The sequence below is a fragment of the Nematostella vectensis genome, chromosome 5 (genome assembly GCF_932526225.1).
Source record: "Nematostella vectensis chromosome 5, jaNemVect1.1, whole genome shotgun sequence".
NCBI lineage: Eukaryota > Metazoa > Cnidaria > Anthozoa > Actiniaria > Edwardsiidae > Nematostella > Nematostella vectensis.
In genome coordinates, this window is record NC_064038.1 from 12,515,736 (window position 1) to 12,543,569 (window position 27,834).

The window sequence follows — 27,834 nt, forward strand, 5'->3', positions numbered from 1 at the left end:
GATGGTTAATTCAGCGAGCAGCTCTCAGCAGATAAACGCTTTTTATCTCCTACGATAAGTTCAATACCCGGAAAGAATGCACCGAGGTGCTGGGTCAGCGCGCTAGCCGCGATAACGCGATCCTATCTCGAGACACGATTGCGATCTGCACGCAGTTTGGACGCGATATTCTCGCGATAAACATCAGACTTATATCCAGACGCAATCAAGTTATCGATCACACAAAATTAGCACGCGCTCTCTGCAAAATCTGCCACAAAGAGATACTGGTGCATTTTGAAACCTTCCACAACAATGCCCATTATTCTTGCTTTATTTCCGCGTATATTAAGCAAATCTGTTCAGCGAGCTAAAAATTTCAAGCATTTTTTAATTTCCCTGCTTTGCGTCCCATCCAATTCTGGTGCCATAGAGCTTCCATCGCGACAAAGAAAGCGTTTTGTGTGGCATTTAATATAATACCGTTGTACAGACACTTGAGGAATGCACTCTTGTATCGATTTTCCGTCCCTGCAGCTCAGATTTGTTGGCAGAGAGCCCGAAATTTGATCAACTGTCAAGAGTTTTGACATCACGAGCCTTTGACTGACATAAGATTAATAGATAGTTGTGTGCGCGATGAACTGGTATGACCGAATATAGCGGATAGTGTGGTGGCCTGAGCGTATATTCAGCGCGCGACTCCGGTCCCTACTACAAAATTAAGGACTCCCTACTTTTGTTATACTTAACTAGATTCATCGCCAAAATTCATTGATATAGAAACAGCATGGAAGTGGAATTCTCAGTAAGTATATCCATATATCTAAGGCTTTGTATCACGCTCACACTGTTTAAAATCTGGTAAAGTTTCTGTTAGGGATTTAAATTTGCAATAATTGTAAGTTAACATGGAAGCTCTTGTTAACTTTTATTGATTTTACTTAGTATTGATTGTGCTATTTTACGGACGGTTGTCAACAAGAGACTGCCCGGTTAGTGTTCCACCCCTTCATCTAGCTCTCCCACGAAAACTTACTCGGTACAGACACAACAGCCGAAACAATCAATTGCAAAGCCGGAAATATTGTTGTTCTTCAATCAGATAGATATATTCAAGTATTTAACGTGTCTCAACCTGGACCTAACAACATTCAAACTTTAGCTACCACTTTTCCAGTATCCTGGAGATCTCAGACATTTCCGGACATAACAGAGCCGCTAGGGTATTATAAACATTGATGTACAACTCAAACAAGATCTGCGGCGTAAGGATGCAATGATGGAAAAGCTGACACGCTGAAATGATGCCTTTGACGGTAGCTTTGTCTAACCTGTACAAATATTTACTCTCTTTAAATCATCGGCTGAAAATATTTGTTCGAGGAAGAATTTTATTATTGCATAATGGCTCCATTTTTAACTAAAAGTGTTCTCTTGAAAAAGTTGTTCGGTTGGTTCGGGGTTAAGGTATTAATTCTAAATATTATTTTCTACTTGTTTGCATTCAGCGTTGGAGACACAAGGAAATACTTGTGTCGTGGATTACAAGAAAGGTTTAACAATAGCATATGGACGTTTATCCTTAGCCATCTTAAAACACCGGTTCCTTTTTAAAAATAAAACAGTTTTTTTCAACAAGCTTTTTATGTTTTCATTCCTAAAGAACGGCTAAGAACGTAACGTGAAAGACAACCATAGATGTGTTAAAAAGGCGTTTAACCAAAAAAAGTCATACTAAAAACATTAATGTATGAAACATATCAAATACAAGAATTTTGTTTCACTACAGACATAGTTCTTTCCCCGTGCTGATTCTTGCCATAGATTCTAGAAATTGCGAAATTACGCTTCGTTGTAGGAGAGAAAAAAAGTGCTACGTGTAGTCGCACCGTGGGGCCGTTCTAGCGTTGAGTTTTCTCTTATTGCGCGCTAGGATTTATAATTTTAGCTACTACACAAGTGCAAGACTAAAGTATTTTTGGTTGGAAGGTTCAATAAGTTTGCTTTGAAAAAAATATATTTTGCAGTAAAATGTTGTTAAATCGTCCTGATAGCAAACGTGGCTTCACAAACACTTCCTTGGGTTGTACAAACGATATTTATTTGTATATAGATGCAAAATTAATATTCAATGTTTTTTTTAAAAAGATACTATTTAAAATTGTTGGGTTCTGATAAGAAAATATTGTTTTATTATAAAACAAAGCTGGGGATTTGGTAATAAAACACGTAATTACGCATTCTAAAGTGTCAGATTTCGACGTCAATACATTATTCACTAAGGACCTTTAATTAACTGACATATCCTTTCAGATATCCCAAAATACATCAAGGCTTGTTTATTTATTTTTTTTTCTTTACTGCAACTCTAATGTATGGATTCTTTTGAATTAGAAAGACAAATTAGTTGTTTTCTATATATGACGTAAAATAAGTAGCGTAACGAAGCCGAAAATGTGTGATGCCCATCATTTTTGTAAATGAACAGCCAAATACGTCCCGCATTTTGTCTTCCTACTATTCACTATTCTTGTTGGGATAGAATCCCCTAGTGCTTATTGTGTTGTATAAGAAAGACCAGACCAGGTTCATTTTTATGCAATACGAAATCAACGTTAAGCATGTTTTGGGTGGACTTTAAAAAATCGGCTATTTATTCGCAAGCAAACTTCAAAATAACATTGTACGAATGAAGTCTGGTATGTTATTGACGATATTTGATTGAAAATATCTTGGTTCTTGCTTGAATTAGCCGATGGAAATGGATGCTTTGTGTTGCTCGCCACTGAGCGGGAGCAAAACATGGAGGCGTGATTGGCCTTCTTTAATATAACATTTTTTGCGTATGAATTTCTACGATACCACTACGATTTTCTGAATATAATAATTCGCATTTCAATGTATTACAATTTGTGAATCAAGATGCATCGAAAACTGAATCTCCTTTAAGATTTTCTTTTTCTCTCTAGTGGTATCCCTCCATTCCCTTTATTCGATTTCGATCCATTGGTTATATAATTGGTTCAACTGCATCCCACGTTGAAAAGCGTAGCCAGGTTTGCATAGAGGCGAGTGCTCAGTTAAAGACATCATATCAAAAAGGTGTTAACTTTGACAACTTTTAGACCGCCTTTTGGGTCGATGGGGGAGTGCGGGCCTGAAGATTTTTCCACTGTTGATTATTTTTTAATATTTTTTTCCCCGGTAGCCTTGCAAGTCCCTCAGTCAGCCATTACACTCCAACGCATCGTCAACAACGACGACAAGAGTTCCCAACCCCTCCCCCGCACGGTACTCCTTTAGCTACGGGGACCTGTTCAATGCTCTGTACCGAAGACGAGACGTCGAGGTTGTCAAGGTGGATGACGTCAAACTGACACTGAGCCCCGACAAGCTCAAAGAAACAGGTAAGGGAGGGAAGGAAACGGAGGCCAGAAAAGCCCGACAGATAAGGAGGGGAGGCAAGGGGAAGGTAAGCAAGATGAATTATATGAAGCAAAAAAAGGAATGGGGGGGGGGGTGGGAGAAAAGCCCGACAGATAAGGGAGGGGAGGCAAGGTGAGTAAGTTAAGCAAGATTAATTATATGAAGCAAAAAAAGGAATGGGGGGGGGGGGGGGAGAAAAGCCCGACAGATAAGGGAGGGGAGGCAAGGTGAGTAAGTTAAGCAAGATTAATTATATGAAGCAGAAAAGGAATGGGGGGGGGGGGAGAAAAGCCCGACAGATAAGGGAGGGGAGGCAAGGTGAGTAAGTTAAGCAAGATTAATTACATGAAGCAGAAAAGGAAGGGAGGGGGAGCCCGACAGATAAGGGAGGGGAGGCAAGGGAGCAAGGTAAGCAAAATAAATTCCTTGTGAATGACATGAAAGAGCAAGTAATCAAATCTAAGAATAATTTCCATGATTTCTTTCTCTCTTTTTTTTTCGGATGCTTAACTCGAAACGCTTGTCCTTTATTTATTTGTCCTTTGACCTAGTAATTTTGTTATCGCGATTTAGTAGTCAAAACTCTTGAAAGATTTCACGGTTAACGAACCGAAAGAAGAGATAACCGACTTGGCGACAGGAAGCACTGATACCACCAGCTTCCCGACATTTGCTCGTCACAACTATAAAAAAAAACATTTTATAAAATCGTAAACATTTTGTGCAGAAGGCAAAGTAAACTGTTAACAATCATAAATAGCACATGGATGAATTTATTCGAAACAAATAATTCCTTTGGATAAAAAACATTATGTTTGTTGATCAATAGGCGTTGGTCATTTTATCTTTGAGATTTTTTTCGGCAATGGGCAATTAACAATTTCCTTTTTATTAAAATTCCAAGCAAATTACAAACAATTAAATTCGAGCTTATCTGAACAGGAATCTTACTTCGGTTATTTTTGGTGTCGGCACTACATTCGTAACAGGAAGCAGGTATTAAAAAAAACATGTCGCAACGTTTATATTTCTCCGGAAGTCTGAGTGTGCTATCCATCTTCTTCTTGACGTAGTTTTCTTCAGATTTAGTTCACATACAGTCTCGCAAAACAAACACAGGAAAGGGGGACAAAAATACACTGATAACGACCGATAAGAAACGGGAAACGCGAGTTCTTGTTTATTTTCTTGGTTTAGAGATGTTTCGGAATATTACGGAACAGTGTGATACGAAGTATATATGCAAAAGAGACGGAGCGAGTTAAGCTTCTGTTTGGAAAGAGGGATTTAGGGTTTGTCCCTATCGGGTATAGGAATCCGGGAAGGACACAAGCGAGACTAGGTATAAAGCTATCTCGCGTATTTTTAAAATGTTTAACATGTTATAAATACACACCTATTTAAAGAAGTTACGAATTCATGTGCCATAAAAATTGACGCTAAATCCTGTGTCTGCATTGCATGCCTGGATTTTTGCGCTTATTTAATGTTTATTTTATGAAGTACTGTGTAAAGAAAATTACTCCCGATAACGAGACAGCGGCAAAATGTTCGGGGTAACGGGATTTTGGGGAGCTATCGTGGACTCTCTCAATAGTATAAATAACTCTCATCGTTATCCCCGATTTGTAACTTAGCCAACAGATGCACCACTGCCAGCGACACGAGAAACAACTAAAGTTGCGATAAAGCCCCTGTTGTAAACTAAAAAAGATCATTCAAGCCCATATAGCAAAGGGGAACACCCTTATGGCTTTTTTTCTATTTTAGACTGCCCTTATTTTTTCCACAGTTCGATAGTTTTCAGTCCCATATCTTAACCGGGGCAATAACTTGGCAAAAAACGTTACAATATAGGTTTATTTGTGTTATCTCGTGCCAAAATAGAAACATATTATATTATTTAACCTAGAAATTTACGTTTAAAGGTTTTATGTACTTAATTGCGCGACCAGATAAAATCCCCATTCTAAGATATCTTTTGTCTACGTTCTGATTGCGAAAATAATATCCATAGTATTCAAATTAACTAGTTATCTTATAAAACCATTACTAGTAAAACCGGAATGATAAGATACATATCTTCTAAATTAAAAGCCTTCTTTTCCCGACCTAGAGATATAGAACATTAAATTTATCTTTGTGCCAACAAAAAAATGCCTTTATGACATCAGGAACGCAGGGCTGCAAAATTGCCATGACCAAATAAGGACATTGAGAAATGCACGGGTGGCTGACGCAAAGCCAGACGAAATCTACGAGGTGATATTTGTTCATCGCTGAAATGCGTAGGATGCGAAACTGTTAAAATTATTTTTTAGTTTGCGAAAGCTCTAATTTGTTAGAATTTAAACACATAATAAAACAAAAGAACTATTTTTTAGATACTATGTGGTGTTGTTTGTAATATTAGAATTTCACTTCCCTTTGTATGATCAAGACAGTGCGTTTGTATTTTTTTTCTAACCAGGTCCACGACAAATTTCTCTACTCATAGTATTTGCCTGGATATTCTTAATTGTGCATTTAAACGAGCTCTCCTCAGAGTGAATAAGCCGCCATATATCGTCGTTAACAATACGCTTGCAACGCCCTCAAATGATTACCTATGCGTTATGCGTTATAGGTGCGCAGAACAAGTGTTCTTCGCCGTGCGCAATTAAGTCTCTCAAAATGTAAGTCTCTCAAAATGACCGGTCAATAATATGCACCGGCATTTTTTTAAAAATATCGCTCTCTTTCCATTTGTTTTTATATTCAGCGGAAGTTCACAAATATGTGTCGCTGCGCATTTTAGGAAATGCCCCTGGCTGTGTTTCATGTTTCAATAATATCTTTGTTTGGTAAGCCGCTTATAATTAAATTTTGTTTATAATGACTCATTGTAATATTATTAAAGGCGATCCTTCTGATTTTTTAATTAAAGGAAGACAAAAAAATATGTAATCAAATCAGTTTAACTGATATCATTGATCATAAAATTGATCTATGCTGTTATTTAAAGCCTTTTTTATATGAAGAAAAAAAGGCGAAAATTGCGAGATCAGTTCTCCAACGGCAAGCCATGATGGCGCGCCAAAACAGGTTTTAAAAATGTCATAAAAACGTTTAATATCTTCCAGACCCCAGATCAGTATACCAATTGGACGTGCTCACCTGTGTATGACCTTTTCTACAAATACTCCAACCACTTCCGACAAGATACTGTAAATCCATTGACGGTCAATTAACTCGAGTTTTCATCGCTTGGTGCTGAGACACGCAACGGTGCATTCCTCGTTGTCTCCTGAAACAAGACCCCAAATACCTCGCCATATTCATGCGTGAAGGCAGTGTGTAGTCGTGTAGTATACTATGCAAAAAAAAGTGTAAGCTTATTTCCAGTGATTTTTCGTAAGAAAAAAAAACGAGGATGAAAAGTGTCTGGTTGGTGAAATCATTCATTTTCTCGGTTTAAAATGCCCTAAAGGAGACACTCCAGTTTTTTGCTAAAGTGATCCGTAAGGTTTGACCCTTTTATGTGTTAAATTTCCTAGTCAAATAGTTAGCATTGCAAACATTTTTGCGCGCTATTCTTGGCTTTGCGGTTTGTTTTATTTAGCATGTTAAAATGCCATCCGGGATGGCAATTTTCGCTGCGCATGTTACACCATTACTCGGGCTTCCTGTGGTATGTCTTGAGAAGGTCTGCAGACCCCCCCTCCCCCTTCTAAAAAAAAAACAAATACGTTCCTTTTTGTTTTATAACTATATGCGCGAATTTAAATTTGAAAGTCATGGCATAGAATGTCGTTGTGGTTTTTTTTTTTTTGCGTTCTCTGCGGAGCGCTTTATTATCAATTACGTTAATTATATTTCAATTGCTGGAATGTTCCGATTTCCCCCCTTAATTTGAAGCCACGAGTTATATAAAAGATTAGTCATATACTTTGATAGGTCTTGTCTATTGCGGGTGTAAAAATAAAACGAGCGTGGTCGAAGACAGTCGTATGGTTGCGACACCCGCCGGGGGAGCTCAAGAAAGCCCAAGAAAGGATAAGCTACAATATTCAAACCCAAACATATCCGGCTTTTAACGATGCATAACCACCACGAAGCACATGGAGAAAACAATTTATAAACCTGTCTATTCATTTTTTTTTTCAGCCGTTTGTGAAATTTGTCGAGGGGAGCCAAAGCGTGAGTGTCCACATCACGGACCAGCGGTTTTCCCTAGGAGAGCAACATACCCGAGCATACAAATGACGTATGCAGTGTCGTCATTTCCGGATGAAGTTCAGCTTTGTCGATCGAGCGTTTCTGGGGCGGGTTATGGCGTAAGCGCGAAGCAGCATATTCCGGTCGGGACATGGATTGGACCCTACGAAGGACGACGAATCAAACCCGAAGAAGTCACGAGCGATTCCGATACCACTTATATGTGGGAGGTAAGGGAAGAACTTTATGTCCATGGATGCGCCTTGACTATTTCCAGGCTGGCTGGTATCCTACTACGAGTCGAAGAAGAAACGAGTTAAGGATTTTTCAAAGGAAAGGTGTACAATCCTTGAATGGAGGTAGGAGGGGACAATAGGCCATTCCAGCTATAAGATTGCGCGCGCATAACCAAAGAAACCTACTTCAACTACCAGAATGCAGCGCGCGCTTTTTTTAAGCTTACATCGAACGAAGCGCGCGCTGCATGCCGGTAGTTGAGGTAGGTTCCCATGGTGAGTGCGCAGGCATGCTTATAGCTGGAATGGCCTATTGGTCTCAGGGGGATGCGCTCCCCCCCCCCCCTTGGAGGTCGAAAAATGGTCATTTCATCTTCAAAATCTTCTTCTATATAATACCTATGACTGCGCACCATTCCCCCAGCCAATCCTGGGTACGCGGCTGAAAACACCAGTCTTTAGTACACCAGTCACGTCAATACCAATCATTTGCTAATAAATCCCTTATAAAAGCACTTACCCGACACTCGCAACTGAACGCCACACTGGTGTGGTGATAGGGGACTAAAAGATCACGTGACTGTTTGGGTGGCAAACTAGCGCGCGCTCAGGCTTTTAGCGCAAAATAACAGCAACAAAATGCAACGTATTTAGCGCTTACGAAAAAAGCCAGAATTCTTTTTTTCAGAAAGGGTTTAGTTCCATTTAAAGATTTAATTTTTTCGTCGTTCTCTGGTGTTTGATTAGTTTGTTTTGAATATGCCACCCAAAAAGATCACTCGATCTCCTAGAGCAAGACCCCCTATTGGTTTATTATCAACCCATTGTTCTTCGAATTTGGAGCAATAGGTTTCTCAAGATTACCGGACGCAATTAATTACCGATCATTAACTTCCCTAATAAAAGCACTTACTTCCCTCCTCTTTTCCAGATTTTCCAGGAAGGCAAGCTGGTGTGCTACCTGGACGCGCGTGACGAGAATACGTCCAGTTGGATGCGGTTTATCCGCTGCGCGCGCTACCGTGACGAGCAAAATCTTTACGCGTTCCAATACTGTGGCAGCATCTACTACAGGGCGTTCAGGGACATTGCCGTTGGCCAGGAATTACTGGTCTGGTACGACGATAAGTACCAGCAGTACATGGGAATACCGCTGAACATGCAGGACATGGCGATCGTGGACCCTAATGGTGAGTTGCCAGGCTAGCTTGTTATCACCATCATCATTTTCTTCATCATCTTCACCATCATCATTTTCTTCATCATCTTCACCATCATCATCACCATTATCATCATAATCATCATCACCATTACCACCACCACAATCATCCCCATCACCATCACTATCATCATCACCATCACTATCATCATCACCATCACCATCATCACCACTAACACCAACACCATCACTATCACCATCACCATCATCATCACCATCACCACCATCAGTACTATAACTATCATCGTAATAATCATTATCACTACTACTACTATCATTATCACCACCACCACAATCATAATCAAAATCATCATTACCATCACCACTATCATCATCATAATAATGATTATTATCACTACCCCCATCATCATCATCAGCATCATAATCGTCATCATCATTATTATTTTGTATTACTTCACTTATTATCATTTGTCGTGCTTGTTTTTGCACTTTGCATGACATCTACGCTATTACAGCTTTACGCTATTATGCAAGCTTTATCGGCAGAGATGATTTTTATCACACGACTTCCGTAACAACCACGTGTATCAAAACCACAACCACCACCATCATCATAAACACCTTTTCACTTCCATCGGCACCATCACTATCACAATCATTGCCGTCATCATCAACATCATCAAGGCCATCGTTAACATCATCACCATAATCATAATCATCAATATCATCATCATCTTTATCATCATTCTCATTTTCATCATCATCATCACCATCATCATCATCATCACCATCACCATCATCATCATCACCATCATCATCACCACCATCATTACCATCATCATCATCATCATCACCATCATCATCATCATCATCATCATCATCACCATCATCATCACCATCATCATCATCATCATCATCACCATCATCATCATCATCATCATCATCACCATCATCATCACCATCATCATCATCATCATCATCATCATCATCATCATCACCATCAACACGGGGCAGCATCACTCACTACCACCATCATCTGCATAAAATTATTACTAACCATTAGCACGTGTTTGTTTTGAGATGGTAAATGCCAGCAGCTCTCTCTGTATTGTAACTCCGTGCGTTGTTTCCGTTTCCTTCCTAGCTTTGGCTGCAATGATGCTTTCTCCCAACAGGCAACCCTCTACTGTTCGACCTGTTGGCGTACCATAACCAGCGCGTGGCAGCAGCCGCCATCAGCAGCCAATCACAAAACAAGACGCCACAGCCGCATGTAACACAATCCAACCACGTGACACCAGAACACGTCACGCAACAGCCGGATACAAAACATCAGTCACCGAGCACATCGTCACATTCGGTCACACAACAGGGTGTCACGCAACACACTATGATACCTGTCAATCAAATGCCACTTAGAACCACGTCATCTGGATTATCGAACGTCGTAACGCAGATAAATTCCGTAAAGATCGCGCAGTCAGTTCCAGTTCAAGTCGCGTCTTCATTTACGGTTAAAGTCACGCAGTCGCTTCCGGTGAAGGTCACGCATTCGCCAACCGTGAGCCACTCGCACAAGGAGCATTTTCAGCAATCTTCAAAGCCCTACCCTCTACACCTCAATGGGCGACACACGCAATCTTTGACATCTGTGACTCAGTCTCGACATGCCAATCAATCCATTCTTAGCTCCGCCCACCCTCCTACAAGCCCTTACCTGTTCACACGAGAGGGCAACATGACGCCTTTGAAGGAGTTGAGACAATTGCAAAATACTCACGAAGCGCCGGTCAAAAGTGCAACTTTACCTATCCACATGTCGAACCAAGTGACGCCACATATCAGTCGGGAAGACAAGTTGGCCTTAGAGAAAAGACTGAAGGAATTTAGTGATCTGAGCGACGAGTATACGGATGAGGAGGGCATCGTTGAGTACGGCAGTAATGGCGAAGTGACGTTATGGAAGTGTGGACAATGTAAGAAAGCATTCGCACAGAGAGCTCTACTTCAAATCCACGTTTGTCCTGGGATGGCTAATCGTCCCTTTACGTGTGGACATTGCTCTGAATCATTCGCGCTCTCGAACGAACTCCGGACGCACGTGGTACAGCATACCAACGAGAAGCCATTCAAGTGCGGATTCTGCTCGCGCACCTTCGCGGGAATCACAACTTTAAACAATCACATTCGCACGCACACGGGGGAGAAGCCATTCAACTGCTACAAGTGCGGCAAACACTTCTCCCAGCCATCACAGCTTAGTAGACATCAAAGGTGTCCAACAGAGTGCCGGTTATAGTCCAGTCTAAATCTCACAATGCAAGCAGGCCCGTACCCAGGGGGGGGTGCGAAATCTGAAAAAGTGGACCTAATTTTTCCGGGGGGGGGGAGGGAGGGAGGGAGTTCTCTGATAAAAATCTAACCACCTTCGAAAGAACAAAAGGGATTTTTTATGCCTTTGCAGTATCTCCACGGGACGTTTATTGTAGGAGATGGCTACATACCAGAGTGATCTAGCTTATGATTTTGAGTTTTGTCTACAAATAGCACGTCTATTGAGAACCAAAAGTAGACTTTCGGCCGTTGTGGGGGGTGCGTTCGCGCCCCCTGCACCCCCCTGGGTACGGACCTGGCAAGGTAGAATGGTGGGTTGAAATTAAAGTCGTCAAAGCTTAGCAAACACCACAGGCATACCACAAAGTGCAGGTTATAACTCAGTCTAAAGCCCCATCTACGCTAACAATTTTTAGTTGACAATTGTTAGTTGACAACTATTTGTTGGCATCTACACCAGCAATTTGTGACAATTTTTAATTGCCGAGAAAAAGCAAACCTGCTAGCTTTTGAGCAACTATAGTTGCCACATAAAAATTGCCGAATTTGCTCCATCTACACAAGAAAATAAAAATTGTCAACTAAAAATTGTTAGGTAGATGAGGCTTACACCACACATTACAAAAATGAATGGGTATTGTGTTGAAAACGATAGCCGGCGGAGCTTAGTAGAGGTATACCACCAAGTGCATTGGGCTTTCTGCGCTCAATCGAGTTAAGCCGAAAACGTTTTTTGATTATTAAAACGAGATCAACTGTTATGCAGTTTCGAAAACCTGCATTTCAGGCACTTAGCATTTCGCAATGAAAAGGCGAAAATAACCTTAGTCAATTTTGCTTCTAACCTGGTATTCATTAAGAAAACAACCATACATTGATGATTGACAACATGCTTATTTCTTGAAAAAAAAAAATAGAAAAAGAAGAAATGTATCGACCCTAGGTTAGCAAGCTAATACATATAATTGGATTATCTTTGAATATTCTTTTTTCCCTCCCGGTCTACGGGGGGTGGGGGGGGGGGGGGAATAATGAAATAACGTTGGAAGCCATTCGATTGCAACAAATTGTAATAGGAATCCAATTGAATGCAGGATTGCGAACATTATAACGAAAAACAACGATAAAACAAAAACCAAAAGTAAAGTGATTTTGAACAAACAAAGATGTTTTCACATATATTCGATGCAATATTTCGTGTTCTTAAGAATTTAACGTCTTTGTCTCGTTTATTTAGAATAAACATTTTTTTACGAATGCATTTATGCACATATGCAGACCTAACTCACAGGCCGAAGATAAAACCTTTAAGCATAATTAATTTCAGTGTAGAATGACATGGAAGCCATTAAAGTGTAAGATTACATGGAAGCCATTTGAGTGTAAGCTTACATTGGAGCCATTTTTGTTTAGTGAAGCTATTAATAGATTGGAAACCATTTGAGTGCTTGATAGCAAGGAAGCCATTTAAATGTACGACGCAGGTGCCATATAAGTATCATGTGGCAATTAAGATTGCATAAATCGTATCAATTAAACACAATAAATAGTAAATTGGATTGACTTCAAATTTTGACACCTTTAATGGTGAAGCTTGTTTTTCCTAAGTTAATGGGTGCGGTTTGTACAATTTTCTTACATATAATTTAAGTATGTACGAGAAAATGCAAGACCCGCCTATTAATTAAGGGCAACAATGCAATGGATACTATTCCATGTTCTCTAAAGGAACAGAAGAATTCAAGAGATATATGATTCTTCTAAAACTTGTATGATAGTGACCATTTATCTGCGTTTGCATGAAATGTAGTATTAGCTGACCACACGATAAGGGTCTATATACATAAATACCCTAACATTTTTCACGATGAGGTATACCGCGAACGGAATACCGATAATTCCAGGGTGTATAGGTATATTTGACATAATGCAAAAAGTATTTTATTCAATTGAAAACATAGCACTTGACTTCTGCATCTGGACTGTGACACAAACTGTGATCAGACTCATTCGATGCTCTTAATAATGAGTGACCTGGGAAATAAATTTATTTCTATTTTGCGACAACTGTTTCATATTGTTGCTTCTCTTTTAGTGGCTTGTTAAAGCCGTTTTGTCACAAAATATTGAAAGCAGTGTGTTTATTGGAAGTTTGTGTGAGGATGTGATTGATAATTTAGAGCGGATGGCGTGTTTAATATCTCGGATTTTAATAGATTCTTTTGTCTTTTAACGGTTGAGGTTTCCGTCGGACCTCCGGATGTAAACTGGTGACAATGCGTGGACTGTGCTCCACCCCTGGGAGCAAGAGTACATAGATCTGCCTCCCATCAATTTTTTTTATATTTGGTCCCTCAGTTGTGTGATTAAACATGGTGGTCTGTGTGTGGTATCTTTTTCAAAGCTGTCTGTCATAAATGGCGTACATTTTACCCACCCTCTCCGGCTGTCCTGAACAGGGCTTCATTTCGTCAAAACCCTGGATTCGAAACAAGCACTTCATTTTTGGCCTTTGAAATTCCAGGAGGATACGGGGTGGGGAGGGGGGGGGGGGTTATAGAGTGTGGCTCTCGTATAGAAGTCTCTGAACATTATCTGTAGGGGAAGTGTGTCGTTCATATTTGGAAATAAAATAGTGGTCTTGTTAGTACTGCGCACGCCCCACCCCCCCCCCCCCCCCCCCCCTCGGCCAACTGGGAACGCCTAAAACCCTCCCCTAATAAGAACCCGCCTCCGCTCAAAGGAAAGATTCTCCCCTTTTGAGGGGAGCGTTTTTGCGTGACTTTGACCTCGGGCGGCTGCAAAGTAGACTACTATTCTCCGCACTCACGTGTAAGGCGAGTCTCTCTCAAAGATTCTCCTTGCAGACTAGAACAAAATTGACTATTATGGGAATCTAAATTAAAAGAATTTTTTTTTAGTGATGCACACGGTCCTACATTATACATAACAAAAATGATGTATTATTTGACATTTTCTCCTAATCATCCAGACAGTAATTAAGAAGCAGGAGTAACCAATTTCCCCTGTTCACCCCGCGGATGTACTACTACCGGAAGTGTTGGTGATGGAGAACTTGTGACGTCATGGAAGGTTTGTTTGTCATTTGGAGTACCGGGTATACCCTTCATAAGAATGATCTCGTTTCCTTCTAGGCCCCATAACCTTGATCAAGATGTGAACGCCGAGGCCGGAAGATAACAGTGATTGTTTTATGTTAGACTTAAACTCACTGGTCATTTTGATTGAAATTTGGGTCTGTGACGCCAATTCCTGGTAGGGGGACAAATTTGATTGCCACACACCAAGTACCTTGCTAGCACGTTCAGGGGCAGCTGAGAGAGACTGAAGTGCTAAGTCCAACTCTAGCGCTAATTTATTCTAAATATCTATTTTACTGCGAGACAATCACTTCTCCAGCGAGAGACCAGAGTGCAACTTCGAGCACATAATCTGCATCTTCCCTCCTAACCAGACCTTTTCTTACACAAATCCATCACGAAAATGGTTTATTTCTTCGAAGATCTCTCGCGTAAGGAACCCATCGAGGATTTTTACGACATCGGGAAAGAGCTCGGACGGTAGGGGCCGTATTTATTATTGATATATTTATGAATTGCGTAGAGTTTCTCTCCTTATGGATAGATTTATGCATTGAGGTGTCAAACTCAGTTGAGAAAGTCGTTTCCTCGGCCTTTCGAGGTGTATAGAAGTTGAGTTCCTTGTGATCTCCCGCGCATCGCGTTAGCAACAAGCGCATACGTAACCTGGTACACTTGCTTTCTGTGACTTTTCGCAGTGGGGCCTCTTCTGTAGTGAAATTATGTCGACAAAAGGGGACAAACAAAGAATTTGCAGTCAAGATAATGAAGAAAACGGTAGGTGTATTGCTCGATCCTTGTTCATATCGTTTAGTGTAGGCTTTGTTTGCTTTGTGTGCTAAAAGCATGCAAGGTAGCCAGCGCTCGACCGGAGGGGGTCTTTAGTTTATCCGTATTTACCTCGAATGGTTCCTCTTTGAGATTGCACGTTCCTTAGAAACCAATAAACAGTTCAAACAACTTGCCGTGAAATGGTTTCTTTCCTTCACTATTCGAATGAAAGCCATTTGAGTGTTCACGAGTATCGAACAATTTCCCGCTAATTGACAAGATTGATCGAAACTCAAAAAGAGTATCAAAAACTAAAATGCTTTATAAAACCACACAAATCCAAAACCCCGCTTATTTCCAAAGCACTTCAATAAATCTCAAAACAATTCGATTTCAACGGGGCTTGTTGATACCAAACAGTTTGTCAATTTCCTCTCTATTTGATTTTATTCGCTACGCTATTACAGTCTGAAGAGCAAATGTAATATATTTGCCTGCTTTGCAAAGAACAAATTTCGAGCTTCACTAGCCACGCTTAAAGCAGAATCAGACAGAAGTCTCGTGTCATGTGTTCTAGATCTGCTTCAATTACCCCGTGGAAGCAAAATTAGCAGGAAATAATTTGTTTTGTATTGAAATCGGTTATAATTCATTAGAAACAATGGTTAAGCTTTTAGATCCCCGATTTGAATATTTTTGAATCCATATAAATCCCATCCTGGGATCTTATTTCTGGAATTATAATTGATTGTAAACATTAATGTCTATTACTGGCTTTATGCGTAGACAAAAGCCATCTATTAATAAATTTGAATTTGAATTTTAAGTTATCAAATCAATTGGAGTATTTACACGATGAATACACTTTCATTGCGCAATGATGGGGTCTCCTTTATGTGCAGTGCTGTGCATATGTTTCATCAATTTGTAAACAACATACATACCTGTCAACTCTCCGGCATTAGGCGGGAGTCTCAACTCGATTTTGGGCCCCTTCTCCCGCTCTCCCGCGTTGAGCACCAAATCTCCCGCTTTTTAACGATTTTTGTCGCTTCCGAAAATTATTCCATAGAAAATGGAATTTTGCCTATTTTCAATTAAAATATTTGAAACAACAATACCCTTGCGTAGCGCAATTTATCTAACACCCTCGTGAGATCTATAAGTGGATTTGTTCGTGTAAGCTTTCTTTACGGCAAACGCCTGCGAGGTTATACCCACCTCTCCCCCCCAAAAATGAATATACCCCACCCTCCCCCAAAAAAATTCTCAAGCCTTGAGGTTTTCGGAGGTTGACAGGAATGAAGATAGCACTTGGCCCTCTTGGGATACACTCTTTTTGATAAAAACATCGTTAAGGACATATTCAGCCATAAAATACTTAAAAAATAAAAACGGCCCAGCCTCAACTAGAAATTACACGTCCTTGTATAAAACTAGAGTGTGTTAGTGCCCTTGCGAGAACTTTCTATACGGCAAACACCTGCAAGGTTAAACCCACCCCTGCCCCCCAAAAATGAATATACCCCACCCCTCCCCCCCAAAATTATAAAGCCTTGAGATTTTTGGAGGTTGACCGGTATGCCTTTGTTTTGTTTTCATTTAATATTGGACAACGGATAATGTGTTAAATCTCTAAATAACCATCGAAAAGCAAAGTTCTATACTTCATTTACCAAATTCAATCGAAAGTATTACAGTGGTTTCCTAAAATCAGCCGATGGAAATGAATGCTTTTTCACACTTGGTACTTTGCTAGGATAACAAAATGGTGACTGACATAGGCTGTTTAAAGCCGCATTGTCACCAGTTTACTTCCGGTCAATTATGTAACAATATCCCATGATTTTTAATGGAAAACGCAAAAAATATTTCAAAATATTGAAAACAGTGTGTCTGAGCGGATGGCTTGTTAAATATCTCGGATTTTAATAGTCTTTCGTCTCTTAACGGTTGAGGTTTCCGCCGGACCTCCGGAAGTAAACTGGTGACAATGCAGCTTTAAGTGCCATGTCATCAACGTCACATGGCATCAAATACTGTATATCTGTCTTAAAACACTCATCAACATTCAATAGGCATGTTGACCAATCGGATGTTGTTCTTCGGACACGTGAATAGGCTTTATACAGTACCTAGCAAATACACCCAACAAATCTAAAGCACGGGGAGGGAATTGAAATCGTCTCCAGGGAAATATTGGGGTCCAATAGAAAAACAATGACAGACTAAGGGAAAGTTCATTTATTATCCCAAGGGGGGGGGGGGGGGCGTGAGGATTTTGATAAAAGTAAGGGATTAGTTTAAAATGAGTTGACCCCCCTTCAGGGCTGCAAGCTGGACAGAAAGTGGAACGGAAGAATTTGGCTGAAAACATGAATTCAGAAAAAGTGAAGGCACTCAATTTCTCAAAGATGCGACTAACTCCAGGTTGCAACCCAATAATGGTTGATGCTATAGATGACGTAAAAGAAGCAAAAAGGCTTTTCGATCTTCTCCTTGCAAGAAAATCAGCATGAGAAAAGAGAAAAGAAAAAGGAGGAACCACAGCGGGAATCAGATATGAGTGAGGATTTTGATGATGGAGAATAAGCGCTTATAGCATTAAATTGTTCTGTTTATATTTTAGATATGGAACATAATATGATATAGCGGAAACCATAAAAAGATGTATTTTTAGAGGGTGTATACAGGTTTGCATTGCATAGATATTATTATGTGGCTTAATACGTATCCTGGACTTCTGGATTGTGCATGCCAAATAACTGCCCCCAAACCAAGATATTATGTGGCTTAATAAGTATCCTGGACTTCTGGATTGTGCATGCCAAATAACTGCCCCCAAACCAAGACAAGTTAAACCAAGAAGTCTGATTAGACACTTCTTCAAATTATATAGTAGAGCCAACACCCAAAGGAATCAGTGACCCCTTTTAAAATCCAAACACTTTCGACGCCCCCCCTTTAGACCTCAAAAATTTCTCTACACCCCCCACAGTATTTTCATGCCCCCCCTCCCCCTTGGAATAATAAATAAACTTTCCCTAACAAACATGGAACATTATATAAAGCTATCTTGCGTCATGAAGGATTATTTAAACCCCTCATGACGTAATGAAGCTTTGTATAATGTTGCATCCAGCAGATTTGGCAAATAAACGATGACATACCTAAGATCACAAACAGTAAACTATTTTATTCCTAGTAAATAGCATAGTTTACAATACAGTCTCAAAAACGGACTCCATAATCAGTGTTTAAAAGTGACTTCGCTGTTTGGTAGTCCAAGAGTCCCTTTGCCAGGTGGCAGCTTCAATTTGGTCAGAAAATCGCCTATTTCTTCTTTTTTCTAAGCCGTCGTCATGCTTTCTTTGACCAGTTTCGACTCTGATGATTATGTTCAACCTGAGAACAAAGAAAGTCAGAATGATCTAAGACCTGAATGAAACAGTTTAAACAATGACAACTTTATATGTACAGTACTATACTTGGGTCATTTTGCTTAGCCAGTTGGACTGTGTTTCGTAATTTGATTGAATGAAGTCCAGTTATTAGTGTATAGAGGCTTCGCGGTGGATATCTTGTGCCGTCTGCCTGGTTTTTTTAAGATTTCAGTTTCAAAATATGCAATGTTTCTTGTCCTCGACTACTGCTTGACTAGCAAGTCAGTTTATGTAAAACTGCTTCGCCCTAGGGATTTTATATCCGCAAAAACACTCATTCTCGTGTTTCAAATAGTACATGAGTTTATAATCTGATATAAATTATTGCATTGTTTTGTTTCAGGTGGACAAGAAGATTATACAAACCGAGACTGGGATTCTTTTTCGCATTAATCATCCAAATATCGTAAGCATGCTATGCAGGCACGTTCACAGGGGGGTGCGCACACACCTCTCCTTGGCGGCCTAAAAAGTGGGTCATTCCTTATTAAGAAATCTTCAAAAACTACAGTATGCCCTTTCCATATGATACCTATGACTCCGTCCCCCTCCCCCCTCCCTTCGCTTTGGCCAATCCTGGGAACGTACCTGCTATGGAATTTTCAGGACCATAGAATGTCTTGAAATATCGGGGGGGGGGGGGGGCACAATACATAAGTATTAAAAAATATTTTGGGGGCACAGCCACGCCCCTACTAGTCATTTCCTTGTAATTTTTGAAATATTTGGGGGGGGGGCACATGCCCTCAGTGCCCCGCCCCCTGCTATGGACCTCATGTAAGAAGATGTGTTATTTTGAGTAAAAAAAAGAGATTGAAATGACCAGTAGGGGCGTGGCTGTGCACCCAATAGTATTTTAAGGTTTCTCTTCAACAATTATTTTGAGGCCTGCTATTGGTCTGCCTCTTAGGTATATGTGACTGGCTGACTCAGAAATCTAAATGTACAGTAAAAAAAATAATTACCCCTGCCCCCTAACATACAGCTTTGTCACTGCTCATTTGGTTCTGTATATAAGAAAGTAAAGGCTATCACAAGCCAAAATATTGAAAAAAAAATCAATCAAACCAACTGACCACAAATAAATTGCAGAGCAGGAAAAAACTGCTACCTTCCATGTCAGCTATATAGTGGTTTCAAATAGATTCACTTTTAATTGTTCTGGCTCCATTCAAATACCAGTGATGGATTATGTGGATATCCACCCAATTTTGTTTGATTCCAGAAAAAGTTCCCCTATTCCTCATGATGTTTCACTCCCTCGCATGCTTGCCTACCTTACAGGGTTTTTAGGCATGCATTGCTAGCCCCCCCCCCCCCCCCCCCACCCAGTGAGCAAATGGGGTTCACACTCCCTGGAATTTCCAATATCCTATGTGAGGGGTTGTAGGGGGATCAAACATTTTTGTACCACTCTTTACAATTTTATGATGGAATAAGGCAGGAAACAATAACAGTGCAATATGAAGTCCTAACCATATCATTTTTGAGTTTCCATTGCAGCCCACCTTTCTCCTAACTGTAAGCCTTGCCAACTTTCAGATCCATATGAAGGAGCTGTTTGAGACCCATACTCATCTCTTTATGGTGCTAGAGCTTGTGACGGGCGGAGAGCTTTTTGATAGGTGAGAAAATACACCTCGTCCTATTTCAAATAAGATTAAGCTGCATGAGCTTACACATTTCTTTTGCTACATTTTTTTATGCTGAGTTCCAAGAACAACAAAAACGAACCAGTATCAATTGAAAAAGTATATCATTTTCGAAAAACACCCGGGTTTGTGCACTTTTTATTGCTAAAACTGCCTTCTCAGGGCCATAGCAGGAACGAGGCACTTTGGGCCTCCTCAATTATCTTTAAAAATAATAAGGAAATGACCAAATATTTTCTTAATGTTTCTGTATCCCCCACCACAATATTTTAAGTGGTGTCTACAAAACAAAGACCTGAAACCTGTGACCCCTAAAGCTACGAACCCAAAAGCTATGACCCCCCAAAAAATTGCAGTTATTATTTAGTCTACCTTGTTTCCCAAATGGCTACACAGCACAAAAGTTTCATATGTAAGTTGACAACTATGTGCCTAGCTGTTGTTCACTAACGCCAAAAAATTTTTTTGTGTAGCAAACCCCCCTACTCCTGTTTCATACCTGTCAACTCCCCCGCATTAGGCGGGAGTCCCAAGATTTTTTACCCCTTCTTCGCTCTCCCACATTGAGCATCAAATCTCCGACTTTTTAGCGTTTTTTTATCACTTCTGAAAAATTATTCTTTATAGAAAATCGTCATTTTGCCTATTTTCTATTAACATATTTAAAACAATAATTCCCTTGCGCAGCGCAATTTATCTAACACCCTCATGAGATCTATAAGTGGATTTGTTCGCGTAAGCTTTCTTTGCGGCAAATGCATGCAAGGTTATACCCACCCCTCCCCCCAAAATGAATATACCCCACCCCTCCCCCAAAAAATTCTCAAGCCTTGAGATTTTCGGAGGTTTGACAGGTATGCTGTTTGGTTGATTTCTTTGATTATTTATTGTTTTAGAGTTGTTGAAAAAGGCTATTACTGTGAAAAGGATGCTGCAGACGCCATAAAAATGATATTGGAGGCAGTTGGGGTAAGTAGGAAAAACTCAAATACAGTATTTACTCGAATAAGCACCTCCCTCGAATAATCGCCTCCCCTGAATAAGCGCCCCCTTTGAACCAAAACTATTAATAAGCGCCTTCCCCAAATAAGCCCCCCTCCCCTCCCCAGGTTTTATGTAACTGAGTAAAATCTCTGTCATAATGTAGTTCTAAGAAAGCAAATATTCAATGGAAGAAAGTTTATTGAAAAAAGCTGCTTCACGTCGTAATAATGATATAGAGAAAAGAAACTGATGTTAAAGGTATAAAAACATTTCGGTCTTTTGTTTGAAATTTGCCCTTTTAAATAAGTGCCTTGTCTGAGAGTCGAAAAATTTAATCAGCGCTGGGGTGCTTATTCGAGAATATATGGTAAAAATAAAAAAAACATTGCGCAATACTTACCTATGTACCATAAAAAAATGTCTGCTTTTCAATATACATCTTATACGGTTATAGCCGTTTTTTTTCTCTAAATCTTGTCATTTCATATTAAATAATATTTTTCGCATTGCGTAGATGTGCTGTAGTTGTTTTTCTTTTACTTTCATATTCTATTTGTGGGATTCCTGTGCTGAAAGCCTGGTCACTAAGCTTCAAGATGGTGTACAGACATACACAGAAAAACTTCTTTTAATTTTATGACAAACATTAATATTTAAAGTGCAACCAAGTTATTCATTTACTTCTGTGTCAGAAGAATCCCTAATATTGTTTTTAATCTTAGTCACACAGCCACATATTGTGTTAGGTAAGATAAAGCTTTTTTTTCTTTTTGCATGGATAGCTCCAAGTCAAGATTAAACACTTTCAGCACTCTAAAAAGAAATAAGAAATATTTTCATTATTAAAAATATTTTCATTATTAGTTTAAAATAAGTAAGCGTCTTAGTTTTATCTTTCTTGGCAATATTTTTTTGTTAATTTTACTTCAATTGTCACTATATTAGGCTAAGGAATTGATTGTCTATTTTATTTTCAGCATCTACACAAGAATGATATCGTACACAGAGACCTTAAGGTTTGTTATAGCTATGCCAGTATGCTGTCTAGAGGGGGGGGGGGGGGCAAAAGGCCTGAAAACCCCAACACTCATAGCCTACCTAGGCTTTGATAGCTTTTCCGGCACGAATACCTGAAAACACAGAGTTCGTATACCATGGTCGCCATATTGGATAATGCCCTCTCCCTGCGCATTATCCAAAAAAACTATCACTCACTTTGCTTAGAAAAAAATGATGTTTATCCAAGAATCTATCAAAGCCTACAGGTAGGCTACAATACTCCCTTTGCTTAGAAAAAAATAATGTTTATCCAAGAATCTATCAAAGCCTACAGGTAGGCTACAATACTCCCTTTGCTTAGAAAAAAATAATGTTTATCCAAGAAACTATCAAAGCCTACAGGTAGGCTCCAACACTCACTTTGCTTAGAAAAAAATAATGTCATACCTGTCAACTCACAAAATTTTGGACCCCTTCTCTCGCTCTGCATTTAGCACCAGATCTCCCATTTTATAGTGATTTTTATTGTTCTAAAAATAAATTCTATAGAAAAATGACATTTTGCCTATTTTCTATTAAAATGATTAAAACACTGATTCCTTTGCGGGATGTAGTTTATCTATACCCTCTCAATTTCTCAAGTAAATTTGTGTGCCAGAGCTTTCTGTTCAGCAAATGCTTGTGAGGGTAAACCCATCCCTCCCCCCCCCCCCCCAAAAAAAAAGAATACCCCACCCTTCCTCTTTAAAAAAAATTCACACCCCTTTGTAACTTACTGTATATGGAAAGAGCATCTTTCGACACCAGAAGCTCTAAACTGCAAAAAATCTATAGATTTTAATTCTGAGATATATGACCCGGCAAGGAGAAATGTGCACTTTAGCAAAAAAAAAAGGGGTAGCAATGGGTTACCTCGAAATTAAGTCTCACAAAAATTTCGCGATCTGTTTTATTTGGCAACAGGTTCTCCCTTCTTTTTTCGAGTCTCAAGTCTTGAGCCTTTCCGCTCTAAACAGAAACCTTTAGTTACTGTAATAAGATTGTATTGCAACTTTAATTATTTTTTCAAGCAATGTTTATGACTTATTTTGAGCAAGTTATCAGACCTGATAAGCTCAGACTTGGGTTTTAAGAAAAAGCTTGGCTTGGATTCCGAAATTTGACAAAAGTCTCTGGCTTGGTTTCTGAAATTCGACACAAGTCTAGGGCTCGATTTCCAAACAATCTATGCTCATTTTAATATGATTTGTCTTTTATAAAAAAATCTATATGTCAGCACTAGCAGCCTAAACAACAGGGGCGTGTCCAGAGTAAAAAAATACGGGGGGGGGGGGCAAGGTAGTAAACCATTCTAAGCAGAACTGTTATGCTCGAAATGGCATCCTTAGCTCGGATCAGTCATAAGATTCATCTAAATATGTTTTCTCTATGAAAAAGCACACGCACCTATTGGTAGTGCCAATCAGGTACAACATTAAAATAAAACACCAATTAATAAAACTTTAATTTCCCACAGCCTGAAAATCTACTATATGCAAATGAACGGGAAGATTCTCCCCTCAAAATAGCAGACTTTGGTCTGTCCAAGATCTTACCTCAAGAAGTAATGACTAGTACAGTATGTGGCACACCAGGGTACTGTGGTGAGTCACAAACCATTCGTTTTGAGTAGACCTAGGAAATTATTTGCCCATAAACATGCTGTTTAGTGAATGCTGTCAACCTTATCAGAAATGTTCTCTAACACAATGACATCACAATGACTTCTTTCTCGTGTTTACAATGCTACTTTTGCATATATGTCTTTCTACTATATATCACTACCTCCTTCTCCCTACCTTTAGGGCTTTTTATAGTCTCCAGCAAACAAGGAGATTTAAATTCAATTTTTAGCCAGAATTAAGAGGGTTCTTTTTGGAGTTTTTTTTTTCAGAACTGGATCATTACAAGCGGGTTGGGTATATTGAATGCTTTTGCAAAATGGTTCCTACTACATATTGTCATACTCGGGGACCCTGTGCATCACAGAGATCAGGCACACAGGGAGCATGTGAGAAAGCAAGAGGTTTTCTTCTCGTGTGCTCCCTGTGTGGCTGATCTCCTAGAGGCCCTGGGTCCCCGAGTATGACATTGTTCGTACTGATGTTTTCACATTTTGAATATATCTCCCTTTTCCTTGTAGCACCTGAAGTTCTTAAGGGTGAAAGTTATGACACAGGTGTAGACATGTGGGCAATCGGGGTGATTGCTTATATCCTGTAAGTATGGCGAAATGCTTTTCACCAATATGCAGTATACATACTGAACCTCACGTAATGTACCTTTTTCCTTTTTAAGGCTATGCGGTTTTGAACCATTTTACGATGAAACTGACCAACAAATGTTCCAGCGAATACTCAAATGCGACTACGACTTTGTTTCTCCATGGTGGGATGATGTCTCAAGTGGAGCTAAGGTAGGAATCTAAGAGAATAGAAGCTTATGATTTTGGGAGTGTCCATCAAATTGCAGTGCTATAGCCTGGGGGGGGGGGGGATAGGGGGGAAACCGATAAAAACAGAAGGGGGTGACCTATCGTCAGCAAAATCAATTTAAATCCGATAGCACTATCAATGTCGTCAGCAGAAATAGCAAATTGGGTGTGGTTGAATGAACTATAACCCTAAGGGAAAGCAGAATCAGAAAAAATTGTTTAACACCCCCTTAAGGATAGCAGTTGGTCTACATTTTATACCCTTAAAAGACTGGACAATACCCCCTGTCTACTTTTCGGGAAAGTCACCACTTGGGTGCCATAGCTCCCTCAGAAGTGTTCGTTGGGCACCACAAATAAAAGAGCCATATAGTATTCATATATGAGAACAGTATTCAGATATGTGAACAGTATTCCGATATGTGAACAGTATTCAGATACTGTATGTGAACAGTATTCAGATATTAGAACAGTATTCAGATACTGTATGTGAACAGTATTCAGATTTGTCTTTGTAAACTAATAAATGAGGGGTGCCTTTTCCCTGCTGTTGCCCTGAACTGTATGACTAACAGCTATAAGGTTTAAACACACATACTGCAATCAACATATATATAAGCCCCCTTAAAAAATGGCTCCAACATTCAGTGTTTGAACAAAAATGTATTTTGGGGGAGGGGTTGGGTTGGGTTACAATAGCAGAGAAAAGCAAGAGAGAGAAGAGCCCCATATCCAAAGGCAGAGGTGTTTATAATTTTTTATTGGTTGAAATCGGCAGTGTCAGGTATTTTTAGGGCCTTCCCAAACAAGGTGTTTTCAAGAAAATGATTTATGTGTTTTCAGGGGTGAAAATTAGGAGGCATTCTGAGTAGTGTCTATTCCACCCATTTTGTTATGTTGTTAGTATTTTTAGGGTAATTTTGAGTGATTGGGGATATTTTGGGTGCCCATACCACAGTGGCTTTGTAGTTTTTAGGGTACTTTCTTCCCTTTCATGATAGTCACCCTTGCCCCTAGAAGTACTCACCCTTTCCCTGGAAGACAAGGAGAGACTGGATGACCTGACACAAACACGTCCTAAAACGTATCACTCTTAGGTTACTTTTTTCACATTGATGCAGTTTTATCTGTGAAAGAGGGGCCACCCAACACCACTGTTTGTTATTAAAGTTTATTAATTAATGATTGATTTTAGAATTTAAATTAACCATTTGTTTTCAGGATCTTGTGAAGAGACTAATTACAGGAGACAAAAACAAAAGACTGACTGCTAAACAAGCTTTAGATCATCCATGGGTGAAGGTAAATAGGAACTTATCAAAACACTAACTGCTAAATGTGTTTAGATCATCCATGGGTTAAGGTAAATAGGAACTTATCTTTAGCAAAAGAATGACTGTGTAACAAGGTTTAGATCATCTGTGGGTTAAGATAAATACGTAGGAACTTATCAAAACACCGACTGCTAAATGTGTTTAAATTAATAGGAACAGGTGCAAAATCTGAAAAAAAGGACCTAATTTTTCCGGGGGTGGGGGGGGGAGTTCTCTGTCAAAAATCTAAACACCCCCTAAAAAAAACATACCAGACTGATCTAGCTTATGCTTTATGGTTTTGTCTACAAATATGAAAACTGAAAGTGGACCTTCAGCTGTTGTGGGGTGGGGGGGGGAGGCGTTCGCTTTTGATTTGGGTGTTTTGCACCGTTTTTGCACTATGGTTGTCTTGAAAAGGTTTCAAATAATTTGAAATTTGTTTCAAACAATTTGAAATTTAAATTTGATGTCAAACTCAAAGATTCTGAACTTTACTAAAGATTTAAGAGGTTTAGTGAAGAGATTTCTGTAATTTAGGTAAATAGATATCAGTTGTCATAAAGTATTTTAAGATGTGTATATTTTATCCTTTCTTTAGGGTGAAAATGCTCGACGTGAAGACATGGAACGAACCAGGAAGAAGTTAAAAGAGTTCAATGCAAAACGCAAACTGAAGGGAGGAATGCTAGGGGTTATGGCAGCAGAAAATTTTGCTAAGGGCTTTGCTAAAAAGTCATGACATTTATCAAGACATTTATCCTAAAGCTTTTTAGGATAACAAAGCAAAAACACCAAAACACACACACACCAAAAAAAAACACACCACCATTAAATGGAACAAAACCCAAATTTTTGTACCAGTTAATGGGCTTTTTTAGGTGAAACGTTGTTTGGCAAAGGTAGCATTATAAAGCTTAAAAACATTATATTTTCAATCGTTATCCAATGCAATAAATAGTTAGACCACTGAAAATAAGTTGATTCAAAAATTATTACTCACATGATTATTAAATTATCTTTGCTTGTGTTAGACAATTATAACTGACAGTTTTGTTTATCCTGAATTTAAGAAATATGATTATTTCATATAATAAAAAAACATGGGGAAATGGGGGCAGTTCCTGTACATTGTACTTAACATACTAATACTCATTACATTTCTGCTGGCTTTAGCTAGCTCAACTCTGGTATAAGAACACTTCCTAGAAGATAACCTTTGTGTCATTTTGTCAAAACCTTTGTGATTCATCTTGAGCCCAATTCACAGGTTCTTACACCAGAGTAAAGCCTATTTGTTGGTCTACACCGTGATTTAGCATTATGCGACTTCCCTCAACACCTCTACAACTTGCGTGATGAGAGAATAAATAAACAAGCCTATGACTCTGCTACAATGTTCAAGTACAAGTTGTAGTGTGTAGTTTAGGGCTAAGACATATCATAGGCTGCACAGGACTAAATCGTGGTCTAAATCAGCCTTATCAGTTTGATTTTGAATAGATAAGTAGGTCAAGGTGATTTAAAAATTAATTGAAAAAATGTGCAGTAGCTAGAAAATATTTAATCAAAATGTCACTTATCAAACATTATTGCTGCGTAATATTGATTGATTTAGGTTGTTCATATTTTGGTTATATTAAAGTCTTCAGTAAATGGGTAAGATAAATATGAATGTCTAAAAAGAGTGTTATTTGATTTATGTGTATTTCCCAAGGGATAAAAGCTGAGTTAATAGTCAGA

General features: G+C 39.3%; 2 protein-coding genes and 1 long non-coding RNA gene across 3 annotated transcripts; 2 read left to right on the plus strand and 1 right to left on the minus strand.

The window, feature by feature from the left end:
- The first annotated feature begins 598 nt into the window (after positions 1 to 598).
- Positions 599 to 11,399, plus strand: LOC116619196 (putative histone-lysine N-methyltransferase PRDM6). Its single transcript, XM_032383712.2, has 5 exons — positions 599 to 787; positions 3,191 to 3,389; positions 7,555 to 7,835; positions 8,773 to 9,031; positions 10,197 to 11,399. Exons 1-5 carry the CDS (start codon positions 770 to 772, stop codon positions 11,318 to 11,320), a joined length of 1,881 nt encoding a protein of 626 aa, XP_032239603.1. The 5' UTR covers positions 599 to 769; the 3' UTR covers positions 11,321 to 11,399.
- Positions 11,400 to 14,513: 3,114 nt separating this feature from the next.
- On the plus strand, positions 14,514 to 27,776 carry LOC5514176 (calcium/calmodulin-dependent protein kinase type IV). Its single transcript, XM_001634289.3, has 11 exons — positions 14,514 to 14,936; positions 15,155 to 15,233; positions 19,014 to 19,076; positions 20,213 to 20,295; positions 21,219 to 21,291; positions 22,284 to 22,322; positions 23,822 to 23,948; positions 24,488 to 24,563; positions 24,643 to 24,760; positions 26,000 to 26,080; positions 26,693 to 27,776. The coding sequence occupies exons 1-11, from the start codon at positions 14,860 to 14,862 to the stop codon at positions 26,831 to 26,833; spliced, it is 957 nt and encodes a 318-aa protein (XP_001634339.1). The 5' UTR covers positions 14,514 to 14,859; the 3' UTR covers positions 26,834 to 27,776.
- Positions 18,404 to 20,453, minus strand: LOC116619202. Its single transcript, XR_004296567.2, has 2 exons — positions 20,179 to 20,453; positions 18,404 to 18,632 (listed from the first exon to the last, which is right to left on the minus strand). It is a non-coding gene; the product is annotated as an uncharacterized LOC116619202 (long non-coding RNA).
- Positions 27,777 to 27,834: the final 58 nt, after the last annotated feature.

Bases quoted from the DNA above. Each gene is read 5' to 3' on its own strand.
- LOC116619196 (XM_032383712.2), top strand. The intron at 3,390-7,554 runs GTAAGGGAGGGA...TTTTTTTTTCAG, and splicing joins CGACAAGCTCAAAGAAACAG to CCGTTTGTGAAATTTGTCGA. The intron at 9,032-10,196 runs GTGAGTTGCCAG...TTCTCCCAACAG, and splicing joins GGCGATCGTGGACCCTAATG to GCAACCCTCTACTGTTCGAC.
- LOC5514176 (XM_001634289.3), top strand. From the start codon at position 14,860: ATGGTTTATTTCTTCGAAGATCTCTCGCGTAAGGAACCCATCGAGGAT. The intron at 14,937-15,154 runs GTAGGGGCCGTA...GACTTTTCGCAG, and splicing joins ATCGGGAAAGAGCTCGGACG to TGGGGCCTCTTCTGTAGTGA. The intron at 21,292-22,283 runs GTAAGTAGGAAA...TTTTATTTTCAG, and splicing joins TGATATTGGAGGCAGTTGGG to CATCTACACAAGAATGATAT.